The sequence below is a fragment of the Rhinopithecus bieti genome, unplaced genomic scaffold (genome assembly GCF_001698545.2).
Source record: "Rhinopithecus bieti isolate Rb0 unplaced genomic scaffold, ASM169854v2 scaffold_9976, whole genome shotgun sequence".
In the NCBI taxonomy this organism is placed as follows: Eukaryota; Metazoa; Chordata; class Mammalia; order Primates; family Cercopithecidae; genus Rhinopithecus; species Rhinopithecus bieti.
In genome coordinates, this window is record NW_016806761.1 from 390,001 (window position 1) to 408,030 (window position 18,030).

At 40.4% G+C, this 18,030-nt stretch overlaps 1 protein-coding gene across 1 annotated transcript in view; it reads left to right on the forward strand.

Annotated features, from left to right (window-relative positions):
- Positions 1 to 200: 200 nt before the first annotated feature.
- ME2 (malic enzyme 2) overlaps positions 201 to 18,030 on the forward strand; it is a 65,536-nt gene continuing 47,706 nt past the window's right edge. The window contains exons 1-2 of the mRNA XM_017877556.1: positions 201 to 381; positions 17,763 to 17,882. Coding sequence (XP_017733045.1) covers positions 17,775 to 17,882 — 108 coding nt within the window. The 5' untranslated portion in view covers positions 201 to 381; positions 17,763 to 17,774. The remainder of the gene's footprint in view (positions 382 to 17,762; positions 17,883 to 18,030) is intronic.

An 18,030-nucleotide genomic window follows, 5' to 3' on the forward strand; every position in this document is an offset into this window, starting at 1 on the left:
GAGGTGGGGCCCGGGTGGGGTCCGGGAGAGGAGCGGGCGCCGGCCTCCCCTGGCCCGGCCCGGAGAGCCCAGCGCTGCCGCGCCTCCGGACTCCGCGCGTGCGGCCCCAGCTGGTCCCGGCCTGGCGGTGGGGGCTGGGGGAAGGGAAGCCGCCCGCGGAGTCTGCGCTGAGGGCGAGAGACCGGCTGCGTCGCGGCTACCCGGGTTCCAGCGACCGCGGCTCATCCCTGCGCGCGATTTCCAGGTCCCTCCGCACGCTGACGCCGGGGCGCCCCCGTCTCGCCCGGGAGCGAGGCCCTGGGCCTCCCAAACGCCAGCATCTCTTTCTCGCTCTTTCTGCACCCCTCCACAGAAGGACTTTTGTGGCTGGAAACTCCTTTGGCAAGTCTGTCTCCTTTATTCAGTGGGGCCGAGTTAACGGCAGGAGTTAGGCTGTGTGTGTGGCTCCTCCCTTTAAAAAAAAGACTTGCTGCGGGCTAGAGAGTTGTAAGATTGGACTGATTTTGTCTATTCTTATGAAATGCCATCTGTGAATCGGGATTGGCACGTGTTTCTTCCACGCTGGAGATAACTATCTCTGCATATGGTGTTACCTAGGTGGTCCTAGGTTTCTACTTTCTTTTTTGGTTCCAGAGATAATTCTAGAAAATTTATGTTGCTTGTGGTGAAAAGCGTGATCAAATTAACATGTGCTTTCTTACAAAACGTTTTATCGTCTTCTGTCTGTGGATTTACCTTCCTGATGCTTGTGGCTGTCACCTCTAAGCGAAGCGGTTAATAGCATTGCTATTTCTGTTAGTGTTGCAGTTGATAACGATAGCAATAATAGCATGTGTTAATTGCTGGTGACAGGCAGAGCGCTAGTTTCTACACGGATTATCTCAAAATAACCCTTTTGAGGTTGATACTGTTACTGTCTCCAGTTTACAAACCAGGAAACTAAGGTTTATGTAGGTTAAGTAACTTGTCCAAGACCACAGTTTTAGCGTGACAAAGCCTAGATTCAAACTCAAGTGGTCTAACTTCATAGCTGCATCCTCCACCCCCACTCCCATAAACGTGTATGTTCCTTAAGCATTGCTCATGTTGTTAGGCTAATTGCGATATTGTACCCATGATTTTGATTTTCAATTTACAAATATTCTGTTAGATGAGAGAAACAGTTGTTTTTAAAAACATACATATAGGCCGTTCGCGGTGGCTCACGCCTGTAATCCAGCACTTTGGGAAGCCGACATGGGTGGATCACCTGAGGGCAGCTAATTTTTGTAATTATAATAAGAGACGGGATTTCACCATATTGGCCAGGCTGGTCTCGAGTTCCTGACTTCAAGTGATCTACCCACCTTGACCTTCCAAAGTGCTGGGATTACAGGCGTGAGCGACCGCGCCTGGCTCCCAGTATGACTTTTATCATGCATTAATAGCAAATGTTGGGCTATGCTTCTGTAGAAATATTCTCTTGAGAATAATATATTTATGCTTAATAGCTATTCCTGAGAACTGCTTATGGGTGACACTCTTAGAGGGTGTTTGTATGTTTTTGTCTTTTAATATATTTATGAAAGCAAAATATTCATAAAGGAAAAAACCCATTTACCATTTGGGAACTTCTTTTGTAAAATTAAAAACTTCTAGTTATATATGTATAATTTGTATATTAAGTTAAAAACTCTAATTTATTTTGGTGAATTTCAGACAAACTAGACATATTTTATTTTCTTTAAGACGGAATTTCGCTCTTGTTGCCCAGGCTGGAGTGCAGGGTTGGTGATTTCCGCTCACTGCAACCTCCGCCTTCCGCCTTCAAGCGCTTCTCCTGCATCAGCCTCCCTGGTAGCTGGGACTACAGGCATGCGCCACCACGCCCGGCTAATTTTGTGTGTGTGTGTGTGTGTGTGTGTGTGTGTGTGTGTATTTTTAGTAGAGACGGGGTTTCACCATGTTTTTCAGACTGGTCTCGAACTGCTGACCTCAACTGATCCACCTCCTTCGGCCTCCCAAAGTTTTGGGATTACAGGCGTGAGCCATATTTTGAAACACAAATAACATTAAAACCTATATTTACTAGGGATTAATGTTAGAGGACAAAATTCACACTAAATAAAATTACATTGACTTTATAAAAGATAACTTTTATTAGAAATTATTTTATTTGAAAGTTACCATTTTGATTTTATGGCAGCATATTATACCTCCTTTGATCAATATGTACAGATTTCAAAAGTGATAAAAAATATATTGATTCTGTATATACTTGTTTAGGATGACATTTAATGTTGCCTGTATCTGTATGCCATCCAAATTCTCATTCTTGACTTAGAGATTTGATTTGAAATATTTTAAATAAATATTAATCATGATTATCCTTTTAGTCTCATATTAATTTCATCATTAAAAGATGTTGATGCAGAAACTAGCAGGCATTTAGAAGGCACCTTGTGACCACTTTAGTCTATAACTGCTAATAGTAATGCTTATAACTAGCTTCTAGAGCACCTAGAGGGCATTGTGATAAGCATCTTAAATAGATTATCTAATTTAAATCTTAAAACAGCCTATTAAATAGATCTTGTGGTTTAATGTTCCCATTTTACTCATGAGAAAATGCAAATCGGGAAGGTTGTGACTTACTCAGCATCACAGAGCTAGTAAATGGCAAAGCCAGGATTTATTTTGTTTTGCTTTGTTTTGTTTTTGTTTTGGAGACAGGGTCTCACTCTAACCGAGGCTGAAGTGCCCTGGTGCTATTATGGCTCACTGCAACCTCAATCTCCCATGCTCAAGCCATCCTCCTGCCTCAGCCTCTGAAGTAGCCGGGACTACAGGCGCATGCCACTACCCCAGTTAATTTTGAATTTTCATAGAAATGAGGTTTTGTCATGTTGCCCAAGCTGACCTGGAACTCTTCAGCTCAAGCAACCCACCCTCCTTGGCCTCCCAAAGTGCTGGGGATTACAGGTGTTAGCCACAGGATTTAAATTCAGGCAGTTTGACTCCAGAACTCGCCCTTTGACCACTCTGCTAGACTATTTGGTATGGGTTTTATTAAGCAAACTTTTAAGTCAAGTAGTCAAGCTCTTTATAGTGATACTATTGTAAAACTCTAAGGACTATATTAATAATATGTATATCAACATTACTACACAGAATTCTGCAAGTTTCCCTTCCCCCACTTTATTGATGAGAAAAATGAGACATCTAAGTCAATGGCTTCCAGACTTTTGGACTTAGTGGACAAATGAAAACTGTATGTGTGGGGGACAATTGGGACCAGACGTAAGATCTCCAACTTTTAGTTATGTCAAGGTTAAGAACCTTCTTAAAAACTACTGCAATCTGGTTGGGCGCAGTGGTTCATGTCTGTAATCCCAGCACTTTGGGAGCCAGAGGTGGGCGGATCACTTGATGTCAGGAGTTCGAGATCAGCCTGACCAACGTGGTGAAACCCCGTCTCTACTAAAAACACAAAAATTGGCTGGACGTGTTAGCACACACCTGTAATCCCAGCTACTCAGTAGGCTGAGGCAGGAGAATCGCTTGAACCTGAGAGCCTGAGGTTGCAGTGAGCCGAGATCATACCACTGTACTCCAGCCTGGGCGAAAGTGATTTTTGAGACTCTGTCTCAAAAAAACAAACAAAAAACCTACTGCAATCTACTGTCCTGATCCTTTCCTTTAAAAAGGGACATTTTACCACCACAAAGGTAGGAAGGTCATAATTACAACATAAAACAGAATAATATTAAAAAAAACTATATTACGTTGTGTTAGTTTTTCCTCATTTGGTCATAGACCAGTCAAAAACATGTCCCAAACTAACACCAATTCAGAGACCATTTGGGAATGCCTGGGTGACACAACTGATTCTGAACTGGTAATTAGCTGAGTCCAGTCCAGATTCACTCTCCAGTCTTTCTGACCGCAAAGCCTGTGCTCGTTGCCCTGTCATGAGCTCTTTCTAGTGAACAGTGTCTAGGGTTTTGGTCTCCTGTGAACAGTCTTTCTCAGGTGTTGACTGTTTCCTTCTCCCCCCCAGGTAGGGGACCAGGGAGAATAGTCTCCAACAGCCAATGTCTTCACAGCTTTAGTCCCAGTGCAGTTTATAAATACCACCCAGAGGGTGAGTTCCACTGCCTCCCTGTTTGAAGTAGTTCTTTTGTCTGTGCTTACTCATGGAAAGGGCAAGGCAGTGGCCATACCAGGGCAGGAAACCCCAGGCATATTCCAGTATTCAAGAAACTCTCCGGCCAAATATAGTGGCTCACACGTGTAATTCCAGCACTTTGGGAGGCCGAGGCAGATGGATCACCTGAGCTCAGGAGTTCGAGACCAGCCTGGCCAACATGGTGAAACCCCATCTCTACTAAAAATACAAAAAATTAGCCAGGCATGGTGGCGGGTGCCTGTAATCTTAACTACTCGGGAGGCTGAGGCAGGAGAATTGCTTGACCCAGGAGGTGGAGGTTGCAGTGAGCCAAGATCGCGCCATTACACTCCAGCCTGGGTGACAGAGGAAGACTCTGTCTAAAAAACAAAAGAAAGAAACTCCGGTGAATAGCTTGATTTTACTTAGTTATTCAAAATTAGAATCCCCGCCTTCTTTTATTTCCTGTTTTTACTTCCCTCGCTCCTGTAGTTCTCCTTCTGTCATCTTTGTGTAACGTAAGGAGTTAGGTGTGTGTCTTCCGAGTTCTGTCTTGTCTCCAGCAGATATTAAGCCCACCTGTCTGTTTCTCTCTGTAAGTGTTCTAAGTTCTGATTTCTGCAAAGATTGGTTTTTTCCTTAAGTTGTTTTTTTACTTATGCCTACTAAAGACACTGTTAAAATTACTTTTATATTTTATTTTACTCTATCACTTGCTAATAAAATTAAGTTCTCTAATACTTTGAATAATATGTTTTATCTTTATAATACTCTTTTGCATATATTCTCTTATTTGATCATCACAGTTTTCTATGAGGTAGATTTGAGAGGTGATGTTGTCTTTATATACAAGCCAAATTCATTATTTTATTTATTTATTTTGAGACAGAGTCTCACTCTGTCACCAGGCTGGAGTGCAGTGGCACAATCTCTGCTCACTGCAACCTCCACCTCCTGGGTTCAAGCAATTCTCCTGCCTCAGCCTCCCAAGTCACTGGGACTACAGGCATGCACCACCTCACCTGGCTAATTTTTGTACTTTTAGTAGAGATGGGGTTTCACCATGTTGGCCAGGATGGCCTCAATCTCTTGATGTCATAATCTGTCCACCTTTGCCTCCCAAAGTGCTGGGATTACAGGCATGAGCCACTGTGCTGGGTCCAAATTCATTGTTTGATAGGAACAAGATTTTAACTAGGAGTTGTAAATAGAAGATTTCATATATCAGAAACCTGATCTTAACTGATGATTCCAAAATGCATTTTTTTGGGGATTGCCTTTGATTCAAAATAAAATGTATTCCATACCATTTTAGATTTACCTAGTTTGCAGTACTAATCACCAAAGTGTGTGTGTGTGTGTGTGTGTGTGTGTGTGTGTTTGAAATGGAGTTTCACTCTTGTTGCCCAGGCTGGAGTGCAGTGGCACAATCTCTGCTCACTGCAGCCTCCGCCTCTCAGGTTCAAGCGATTCTCCCACCTCAGCCTCCTGAGAAGCAAGGATTACAGGTGCCCGTCACCACACCCAGCTAATTTTTTTGTATTTTTAGTAGAGACAGGATTTTGCTGTGTTGTGCCCAGTCTGGTCCTGAACTCCTGGTCTCAGGCAATCTGCCTGCCTCAACCTCCCAAAGTGCTGGGATTTCAGGCTTGAGCCACGACGCCAGGCCCAAAGTTGTAACTGTAGTAAATAATGCTATCTCTCCCGGAAGAGCCACACAAACATATGATGAATTACTTTAGAACTTCTTTTTAGCTGGATGTGATGGCTCATGCCTGTAATCCCAGCAACTCACGGGCTGAGGTGGGAAGATTGCTTGAGGCCAAGAGTTCAAGACCAGCCTGGGCAACATAGCGAGATGCCAGCTCTACAAAATATTAAAATCAGCCAGGTACAGTGGTTTGTGCCTGTAGTCCCAACTACTTGGGAGACTAAAGCAGGTGAATCATTTGAGCCAGGAGTTCAAGACTGCAGTGAGCTATGATTATATAACTGTACTCCAGCCTGAGTGACAGAGTGAGATACTATCTCTAAAAAAAACCAAAAACCAAAAAACAAAACAAAAAAAACCCACTTTTTTTAAATGACAATTTTTAAAATTTAAATAGGTTTTTTTCGCCACTTAGCAGAGTATCAACCATCCCAATTTTGTTAATAATACTTTTGTCGCCATGTTGGGGATTCTGGGGAGAAAGCTACTTGGTGTGCATATTTTTAACACTGTGCTGATATAATTAACATTATTAGTAATTTGATACTGATTAATTTTAAAAGTGTAGAAACATGATGTATATAGAATTTGTACTTGTAGAACCAACTGCTGGTACTTTCTGGAGTACGCTAATAAATGGAAATAAAGTGACATGGACCTTTCATGCAACATAATCCTGAAACGATGTATAAAAGTCAAATTTGAGTAACTTGAAATTTAAAATAGCCTGAAAATCTTGCTATTTAAAGAAATCCAGTGAAGAATTCTCTTATATAGCTAATTCTCTCCCTTAAAAGTAAAATCAACGGAGTTTGCTCAAAGCAGGCTCTACCACTGTTTCTTCTTGGATTGTACGTATTTAATAGATATCAATTATTAGATTCAGAAAGTGAAGATATAAGTACACAATGCTGGTTCTATATATATGTGTGTGTGTGTGTGTGTGTGTGTGTGTACCCCTACAAATTTAAAATTTTTAAGAAAGGAACACTTGGGAAGCCTATACAGATATATGTCTATTTTTTAATTTAAAATTGAGAAAGGGTGAGTTAGATTTTGTTCTGAGATGGAGTCTCACTCTGTTGCCTAGGCTGGAGTGCAGTGGCATGATCTCGGCTCACTATAATCTCCACCTCCCTGGTTCAAGCGATTCTGATGCCTCAGCATCCTGAGTAGCTGGGATTATAAGAATGCACCACCCTGCCCGGCTAATTTTTGAATTTTTAGTAGAGGTGAGTTTTCACCACGTTGGCCAGGCTGGTCTTGAACTCCTGACCTCAAGTGATGCGCTCGCCTCAGCCTCCCAAAGTGCTGGGATTACAGGTGTGAGCCACTGCACCTGGCCAAGTTCTTTTTCTTGGTTTTGTTTATGTTTATAGTTCTTTTAAAAAGCACAAAGGTGAGCTTTATATAGGACTTTATAACTTACTGGTAATAGAACATTAACAGAATATATTGCATGGTGGTGATTTAATAGATTCTGTTGAATGCTTTTGATGTTTACCTAAAGAAAACCAAATCTGGCTGGATGCAGCGGCTCACACCTGTAATCTCGGCACTTTGGGAAGCCAAGGCTGGCAGATTGCTTGAGGCCAGGAGTTTGAGACCAGACTGGGCAACATAAAGAGACCCTGTCTCTACCAAAAATACAAAAAAATTAGCCGGGCATGGTTGTGTGTGCCTGTAGTCCCAGCTACTTGGGAGGCTGAGGCAGGAGAATCACTTGAATCTAGGAGACAGAGGCTGCAGTGAGCCGAGATCGTGCCACTGCACTCCAGCCTGGGTGACAGCGAGACTCTGTCTCAAAAAGGAAAAGGAAAACCAAATCTGATGGTGTAAGTTTCATAGAGGCTAAAAAAGCATGGATTCCTGTAGTGTTAAGTAGGATTATGAGAGCAATACTAACCGTAGGCCTCATTCCAGCCCTGGCGTGTGGTAGGTGCTCAACAGATGAGTAAATAATTATGATACAGGTTTAAAGTGAATCAACTTCCAGTTTAAAGTGATCAATTAGTCACATGCCGGAATCTCCCTTTCTTGCTCTAAAAACACAGAGATGGTAAGTAAAATTGAAACAACACAGAGCCAAGTTTGAAAGCAAGAGAGAAATCTCCACATGCAGGAGTGAAGAAAGAACCTATAGCAGTGAGCTTGATTGAAGACAAATGTTCCATGGGTAGACAGGGAAGAAATACAGTACATAAATACTACTTAGGGTTTGAAGTGTTTATTGCTTGCCAGGAGATGGAAACTGAGTTCCCAAGGCCTGTTCAACATTCAGAACCAAAATTAGACATATATTGGGAAGCTGAGAATGGGGAAACACTTTTCTCTCCATGAATGAAGACTGTATCCTCACTGGGGTTGAGACAAGAGTTAAACCATCCATCCCACACCATAAGTAGAATCCTAAGCTTCAACTTGTTTGAATTTGACTTTGGAATTCTACCCGAGGTATGTAACCATCTAACACAGAAACTAACATGGAAACTAGTTTTAGCCTGTAAACCCTCTAGATTTCATAGAGAGGCAAACTTACAACTGCCACCGAGGGTTGATTTCCACAACACACAACATGTATGGGACCACCATGAAAGATTGCTCTTATTTTTTTTAAAAGTGAGCTTACAGACAAAAATTATGCCATTGAAAGATATATTCAGGCACTAAAGACATTAGAAAAGGTCTTTAAATATTTAGGGCAGGCGCGGTGGCTCGTCTGTAATCCCAGCACTTTGGGAGGCCGAGATGAGGCCCGAGATGGGGCCGGATCTACGAGGTCAGGAGATTGAGACCATCCTGGCTAACCCGTGAAACCGCCGTTCTACTAAAAAAAAAAATACAAAAAACTAGCCGGCTAGGTGGCGGATGCCTGTAGTCACCCAGCTACTTGGGAAGGCTGAGGCAGGAGAATGGCGTAAACCGCGGGAGCCAGAAGCTTGAGTGATGCTGAGATTGGCCACTGCGATTCAGCCTGGGCGACAGAGCCGAGACTCCGTCTCAAAAAAATAAAAAATATAAATAAATAAATAAATAAAATAAATAAATAAATAAATAAATAAATATCTATTTAATGAGGTCAGAATTTAAAGTTATGAAGCATGAACTGGTGACTGTAAAACAGAACCAAATAGAAATATAGACATAAAATAATTGAAGTGAAAAAACGGAATATCAAAAATAGGTAACTAAAGAGCTAGATAAGAAGTTAGATGGTGGATAAATTGCTTAATCAAGAAATGAGGCCGGGTTCAGTGGCTCACGCCTGTAACCATAATACTTTGGGAGGTTGAGGCTGGCAGATCACTTGAGCCCAGGAGTTGGAAACCAGCCTGGGCAAAATGGTGAAACTCTTTCTCTACCAAAAAAAAAAAAAAACCTACAAAAATTAGCTGGGCATGGTGGCACATGCCTGTCATCCCAGCTACTTGACAGGCTGAGGTGGGAGGATTGCTTGAGCCCCTGAAGTCAAGGCTGCAGTGAGCTGTGATCATGCTACTGCACTCTAGCCTGGGCGACAAAGCAAGATCCTGTCTCAAAATAAAAGAAAATAAATGAAATGAAATTTTGTCTTTAAAAATGGAATTTAGAAAGGAATGGGAGGGAATACATTTATGAAACAAAAGCAATATAACCAAAGGCTCAGAAGCTGAAGAATTTGGAAGAGGAAGGGAAAGCAAATAAAAACCCTGGACTACCACTAATAAGCTGAGTGATACTGGACTGTCCATTTCTATCTCTGGGCTTTAGGTTTTTTTTCATTTAAATTAAGATATTTAAACTAGGTGATGTCTAAGACTCGTGATCACTATAATTGTGATTCAAGAAAAATCTATGTAAATCTAATTAGAATAAAGCACTAGTTTAAGATTTATGTACTTGGTAATATATACTGTTTTAGGAAGGAAGCTCTATAAAGGGTATCAGGGTCATAAAGATGTATTAAATAGTGTGGCATTGTACTGAATATATTGATCTTCCCAATTCTGTCACAGAGCTCCTCCAACCCTTGGATTTCCTGAATGATAGGAGTGTCTTTAAAAAAATGTTTTTAACTGATGCATAATAGATGTACATAGTTTCAGGGTACATGTGATAATTTAATATATTCATATAATTTGTAAAGATCAAGTCAGTGTATTTTGGATATCCATCACTTTCAATATTTGTATTTATGCTAGAAATATTCTTTTAACTATTTTAAAATGTACAGTAGATTATTATAAACTATAGTCACCTTACTGATCTAACACTAGGTCTTATTCCTTCTGTCAAGCTGTATATTTGTATCCATTAATCCCCTCCCCCCTATGATAGGCATGTTTTTTGTCATAATAATCCCCTTTTGATCACACCTGAGTGTATGCTAGTCACATGAGGTGACTCTACTCTGCCTAGGTAGAGCCCCTAGGGAGCCTCAGGATAGGGCTGATCACTAGAAAGACCAAGTGATTAGAGGGTTAGAACATTCAGCCCTATCCATGAGCTTTGGGGAAGGGGGTGCTGCACATTAAGCTCTATAAAACTCTTGAACAACAAGATTTGATGAGCTTCTGGGTTGCTGAATACATGGTGCTGGGAGAGTGGCCTGTCCATAGAGGGCATGGAAGCCCTGTATCCCCTTGCCCCCAATACGTTGCCATCTACATCTCTTTATCTGGCTCTTCATCTGTATCCTTTGTAATAAAGGGGGATCTTTTTGAAGATGTATTAGAATAAAGCAATTTACCACGGATAATAAGACTTAAAAATGGGCCATGATTAAAGACTTGATAAGAGTTCATAATAATAATGATACAATTGACAAGGAAATTTAGTTATTTCTGTGACATACAACAGTTTAGCATTAGAATTATGACTGACAACATTTCCTAAGACGTATCAGATTTCCAGGAAATCTCATGCAGTTTTGGAACACATATTGACCTGTTCATGTTAATGCGACTCTAGGAAATGGTTTAACATTATTCTTATTTGATAATGCTTCCCATATAATTTAACATGCCCAATAAGCCTAATATGTTTCGCTTGGGCTTCCACGGGCCCTTTTGGAATGTCCAAGAATTGGTTTAAGGTCAAAAAGGCATAATTTGGAATTTGAAATTTGATTTGGTGATAGTTTTAGAGATTTCAGAAATCAAGAATCCTCACTCTTTGATAGAAAAGCAACCCCATTTTCCAAAAAAATCAAAAGGCTCAATAAAGACAGCATGATGCAAACAGAATGTTTCTTCTATTTTGCAACCTACTCAAAAGGCAAACTACAGTCTTTTGTTAGTTTTTTTATTAATACTACACAAAAATCTTGTTCAGAAGAGAAAACCAAATTCAATATATTATTATTATTATTTTTCCTTTTTTATACTTTTTGTGGAGACAAAGTCTTACTATGTTGCCCAGGCTAGTCTCGAATTCCTGAACTCAAGTGATCCACCCATCTCAGCCTCCCAAAGTGCTGGGATTCCAGGCATGCACCACTGTGCAGGGCCTCAATGTATTACTATTAAAGTGAATTTTAATAAAGCCTTATAAACAAATTCAATCTCAGTCAACTTTGACCACACAAGATAAGATTTCTGTAAATTTTTTGCAACTACTTACAAAATTATTTCAGGTTTTTTTCATCTCTAACTTGTTTTATCAATGTAGTTTTACCTATATCATTTTTTTCCTTCGTTATGAAACTTTTAAATAACCTCTAAACTAGACGGAATTACTTTTTTAAACAAAAAACACATCTTTTGTCTTTCTTATAACCGTCCTCACCAAAAAGCATCCTGCTTTTCTTGTAAAATAATTTTCTTTATATCTAGTTGTTTTAATTACATATATTGCAATTTTGACTCTTACTAATTTCCAGTATAAAACCTAGCAGGAAGCAATTTTAATTGCTGTGTACCAGGTACAGAGTCCTGGACAGAGCTATTAAAACTACGTCTGTCTGGGGGACCCAACCCCTTCTAGCATGGCCAGGAGGCACTGCTGGATCAGGAGGGCAGGACCATATATAGGGCCTGGCTCTGCCCTGCAGCTGGTGGCCCAGGTACTGAAGATAAACGTATGTACCTGGGCCTCACCATGGTCACCTGTGTAGACTGCAAAATGTAAAGGCTCAAAACCAAAAATGTAAGTTCAGACAAATCGAAGAAATATTAAAAATATCTCAGGAGCAACAGTTTGATGACCTTAAAATAATGAAGAAGAAACTGTGTAAATCTGACCAGTAGACCCAAGGCAAAAATGTCTGAATTATATTTAATACTGACAATTTTGAGACATTCCTATTTTATTTTACCAACAATTTTTAAACTAGCTTTAGTTCAAATAGAATTTAAGCTTTTCAAGAAGGAGTTTGGATAGGTCAGAGGAGACACCGAGGAAGGTTAATCTAAACTACCAGACTACAAGGTGGAGTGGTCGTCTTTATAAATCCCACAGGGGATCCGAAGCAGGCAGTTTGAACATACGAAGGAGTTTTACTTTGTTGTAAATCTGAATTCTGCTTGCGATATTGCTTTTGTATCTTTTCATAAATCTCTGAAAAGATAAGAGGTCTCTGAAAAATTTTCTCATAAATACAGCCAATTAATTTATTCCATAAGCACCTAAGCCAATGAGCCTTTTTCATGGAAAGTCCCAGAGGTAACTTTGCAGGTTTAGAATACCATAGACATGAGTGACATTTTTTAAATGGCACAGATGTGTTTCCGCATGATCCCCAAAAGAATTCACTCCCACAAATAGGCTAAGATAGCAGAAGACTCTTGTTGTCATAGACAGTGATGGTGTTTGTTCATGGTGTCTCCAGTATCACACAAATTTGTGGGGGGCACTAGTCACAGACCCTTTTCTCCATGACACCAGGAGGCCCACCTGGACCACCTGGAATTGGACTTACAATTCCTTTTTTTTTTTTTTTGAGATAGGGTCTCACTCTGTCATCAAGGCTGGAGTGCAATGGCACAATCTCGGCTCACTGCAACCTCTGCCTCCCAGACTCATACAACCTTCCCACCTTAGCTGGTACCACAGGTGTACACTACCACACCCAGGTTAATTTTATTTTGTGTGTGTGTGTGTGTTTTGGTGGAGACGGGGTTTCACCATGTTGACCATGCTGGTCTCGAACTGCTGAACTCAAACAGTCTGCCTGCCTCACCCTCCCAAAGTGCTGGGATTACAGGGGTGAGCCACTGCACCCGGCCTGGACTCGTAATTCTTTATAGTTTCTTTACTTTCTGAAAAAATATTAACATGTTTAATCTGTTTGAAGGGTTTTGCTAACTGTAATGGCAAATCCTTCTACCTCTCCTTTTTCAAAATTTCTTGGATTTTCTCACATTCGCTCTTTCAAATATACGTTTAAGTTGAGTCTAAAGCTCCATAAAGTTCAAGGATGCAGTGAGCTATGATTGGGCCACTGCACTCCAGCCTGAGCTCAGAATGAGATCTTGTCTCTAAAAAAATAAAAAACAAAGCTCTATAAATATTCTTGGAATTTTTGTTGGAATTGCCTTAGAACTGTGTGGATTGTTTCAGGGGAAACTGATATTTTTACTGTTGACTATTCCCATCCAGAAATGGGTATTCCATCCATATATTTAGGACTTCTTTATGTCTGTTAATTTCTCTGTTGGTGTACTTCCTAGGTATTTTATACTTTGTATTAGTATTGTAAATAGAATCTTTTATCCTATTAAATATCTTACTGCTGATGTAATCAGCCACTTTGCCGAAGTCTTCTTATTAGTTCTAGTATTTTTTTCAGTTGACTGTCTCAGATTTTCTAGATGGCAGTCATATCATCTGCAGCTTTAGACCTGTGTTGTAAATGGGCCCAAAATAATGCTGCTTTTTTATTCTAAGAAAAACAATTCAGTGGAATCATGAAGTGAAAAGTATAGTAAAAAATTACTCTTTAAGGCCAGGCGCGGTGGCTCACACCTGTAATCCCAACAGTTTGGGAGGCTGAGGTGGGAGGATCACAAGGTCAGGAGTTCGAAACCAGCCTGGCCAACATGGTGAAACCCCATCTCTACTAAAGATACAAAACATCAGCTGGGCATGGTGGCACATGCCTGTAATCCCAGGTACTTGGGAGGCTGGGGCCGGAGAATTGCTTGAACCCAGGAGGCGGAGGTTGCAGTGAACCAAGATCATGCCATTGCTCTCCAGCCTGGGCGATAGGGTGAGACTCCATCTCAAAAAAGAAAAAAAACCCTTTAAATTTGCTTGAATACTTGAGTTATTATAAAATAATAAGCATAAATATACAGAATAATAGTAATAAAGAGTGTATATGCAAAATCGTAATTTTATAGTATTTTGAACTTAAAGCATCAAGTTGGTGGCATAAATTAATTTCTAAAAGATAACCTGAACATTTATTTTCATCATGGTTATTTTGCTGCTGTATTGTGACTATAATAGAAATGCAGCAATGAAAAAGGATGAGGATAATGATGTAGCACCTGCTTAATGAATAAGACCATTCAGATGAGTAAAATACATAATTTCAATAATTTGTGTTACCTTTCCCCTGCAAAGTCTATCAGGAAGTTGTTAGAGTTTGATGCCTCTCCAGTAGTCAGCGTTGGTAGTTGAGGAAGTAATTTGCTTGTGTTTGACTCAAAAGGTTTGTGTAGGCTCAGCTACTGGTTATTTTTCTGTCTTACTGTCTTTTGAACAGCTCAAATATTTCTTAAAAGGGTCTCAAATCTCCTATGTGTGATTTTGTAGTTTTATTCTACTGACAGAACATATTCAGAAATTAAATCTTTTTTTAACAATACACTGAAGATTTTCTACTACTGCCTTTTCCTCTTACTCTTTCTGCTCTTCCCATTTTCTACATTCTTTGTCAGTGTTTTCTTTTCTTTTTTTTTTTTTTTTTTTTTTTGAGATGGAGTCTCGCTCTGTCGCCTGGGCTGGATTGCAGTGGCCGGATCTCAGCTCACTGCAAGCTCCGCCTCCCGGGTTTACGCCATTCTCCTGCCTCAGCCTCCCGAGTAGCTGGGACTACAGGCGCCTGCCACCTCGCCCGGCTCTTTTTTTTGTATTTTTTTTAGTAGAGACGGGGTTTCACCGTGTTAGCCAGGATGGTCTCGATCTCCTGACCTCGTGATCCACCCGTCTCGGCCTCCCAAAGTGCTGGGATTACAGGCTTGAGCCACCACGCCCGGCCTGTCAGTGTTTTCTTAAGGCTCACAATTAATTCTTAAATTTCTTCTTTGAAGCTGTGAACAAAACCATCCCTACTATCTTGGCCTGGCTACCTGTACAGTGTTTTTCACTTTTTTGACAAAGAGCAGGAAACCTTTTAAATCATTCACACATTATTTTCATTTATGTCCTTCATGCTTGATTATTTACAGTTTAATTGCATCAATGACTATTTAATGCGAGTGAAACATTCTTGGCAATGTTGAAGGACTTCTCACTCTGACTGCATCATATTTAATGTCAGGCTTACCATCCATACATGGATGTGTTGATGAAACGCTAAGCCTCGTGCAGGTGGTCTTGAAACATCAAATCACACTTCGTTTCAAAGGTTGGTGGATGGAATTGGTATGGGAGGCAGAAAACAACTTCAGCGTAGTTGCTTGCAAACTGGAGTGTTTCAGTGTCCAGGAATAAGTGATCATGCAACACCTTTAAAACATCCCTTTTTGGCCGGGCGTGGTGGCTCACGCCTGTAATCCCAGCACTTTAGGAGGCCGAGGCAGGTGGATCACCTGAGGTCAGGAGTTCAAGACCGGCCTGGCCAACATGGTAAAAATGTTGTTTCTACAAAAATACAGAAAAAAAAATTAGCCAGGCATGATGGCGGGTTCCTGTAATCCCAGCTACTCGGGAGGCTAAGGCAGGAGAATAGCTTGAATCCAGGAGGCAGAGGTTGTAGTGAGCTGTGATTATGCTGTTGCACTCCAGCCTGGGCGACAGAGATTCCGTCTCAAAAAAAAAAAAAAAAAAAAAAATCCCTTTTTTGGTTGGGCATGGTGGCTCATGCATATAATCCCAGCACTTTGGGAGGCTGAGGCAGGTGGATCATGAGGTCAGGAGTTCAAGACCAGCCTGGCCAATATGGTGAAACCCCATCTCTAATAAAAATATAAAAAATTTGCTGGGCGTGGTGGCATGTGCCTGTTGTCCCAGTTACCCATGAGTCTGAGGCAGGATGGCAGGATAATCCCTTGAACCTGGGAGGCGGAGGTTGCAGTGAGATGGCGCCACTGCACTCCAGCCTGGGTGACAGAGCCAGACTCTTTCTCAAAAATAAATAAGTAAATTCCCTTTTTTGAAGTTCTCACTGACCTCTGGATTGAAATATGTGTAAAAGTAATCCAGAAATCATGCTGCCACTGAACCCCCCCACCTCGTGTGTGTGTGTGTGTGTGTGTGTGTGTGTACAACACAGGCAGGATAGTTTCCTTCCTGCCTTTCGGGTCACAGGGATTTGTAACCCTTATAGTAGAGCTTGGCAAAACTTGTTGTAAAGCATAAATACACAGAATAATAGTAATAAAGAGTTTATGTTGTAACGGACCAAAAGGAGGAATGGGGAATAACTGCTTAATGGGTATAGTGTTTCTTTCTGGGGTAAAAAGATATTTTGGAATAAATAGAGATGGTGGTTGTACGACTATAAGAATTTTCTGGCCGGGCGCAGTGGCTCAAGCCTGTAATCCCAGCACTTTGGGAGGCTGAGGCAGGCGGATCATGAGGTCAGGAAATCGAGACCATCCTGACCAACACAGTGAAACCCCTTCTCTACTAAAACTACAAAAAAATTAGCCAGGCGTGGTGGCGGGTGCCTGTAGTCCCAGCTACTCAGGAGGCTGAGGCAGGAGAATGCCGTGAACCCGGGAGGTGGAGCTTGCAGTGAGCTGAGATCGTGCCACTGCACTTCCGTCTGGGCAATAGAGCGAGACTCCATCTCAAAAACAAAAACAAAAAAAGAACTTCTGAAATGCTTCTGAATTGTTCAGTTTAAAATGGTTACTTTTATGGTATATGAGCTTCAAAAAGAAAAAAAAATCCTTATGTAAATGGTTTTGCTGCCCTGTCACGCAGATCATGGATTTCTCCACAAATAGAAATTCCGTTTAAAAAAACTTAACAGCATAATCATTGCAATGATTTGTAATGTTTAAAGAAATAAATAGGCGTTTCAAATTCTGATTTTTGGTAAGGTAATTGGTAAGCAGAAGAATCTATTATCACTAAATATTTTGGATTTAATGTATAGTTTTCTCTTTAAAAATGTCCATGTTTATGATGGATGCAATTATTTTATACATTATTTCATATAAAGTAATTATACCCAATTACTTTATATGTTTTCTAGCCAATTTATATGATTTATGTATATTAAATAGCAGGTTTGCTAAGACAAAAAGTTCTAGTATATTAAATTTAAACATTAAACATAGAACATTAAAATTCTAGGTCTAGATTAAGAATTAGGATAGATTTTCTTCCTCTGTGTGTGTCTCCACTTTCCTATTATTTACTTTTCTACCTTGGAGCTAAACTCTCACTCACTAAAATGAAACTCACTTTGCTATTTACTATGTTACCTTGTTTCTTAACTTCTTAATTTGTTTCTCTCACAAGTGGGAGATGCATACCTTGCCACACTTGTGTGTCTAGAAAGAGGTTAAATGTTTTTTGCAGTGTCTGATACATAGTAGGTGGTACATAAAGAGTAGCAGTGATTATTTCCCAAGAACATAAGAGTGTTATCAGAAAAAGTAAGTTTTCACCTTCGCCTATTGTTACCTTTTTAAAACAGTTGCAGCCTATGGAAACATAAATGTGTTTTGAAAACTGATACCCGATGGACATGGAGGCCTATAATATGATTCTCATCAGTGGGTTTATTTGGTTTGTTTTTTTCAGGTGAAAGAAAAGATGTTGTCCCGGTTAAGAGTAGTTTCCACCACTTGTACTTTGGCATGTCGACGTTTGCACATAAAAGAAAAAGGCAAGCCACTTATGCTGAACCCAAGAACCAACAAGGTGGTAACGTTAATACCAATGTACATTTTCTCTCTTCCTGTTAAAGGTTTGATATATTTAAGACTGATAAGGTGTGACATATTTTTGTAGCTTTATGCTAAGGCTGTTCAGAGATAGTTGTTTACATGAACTTTTTTTTAATTTTTTT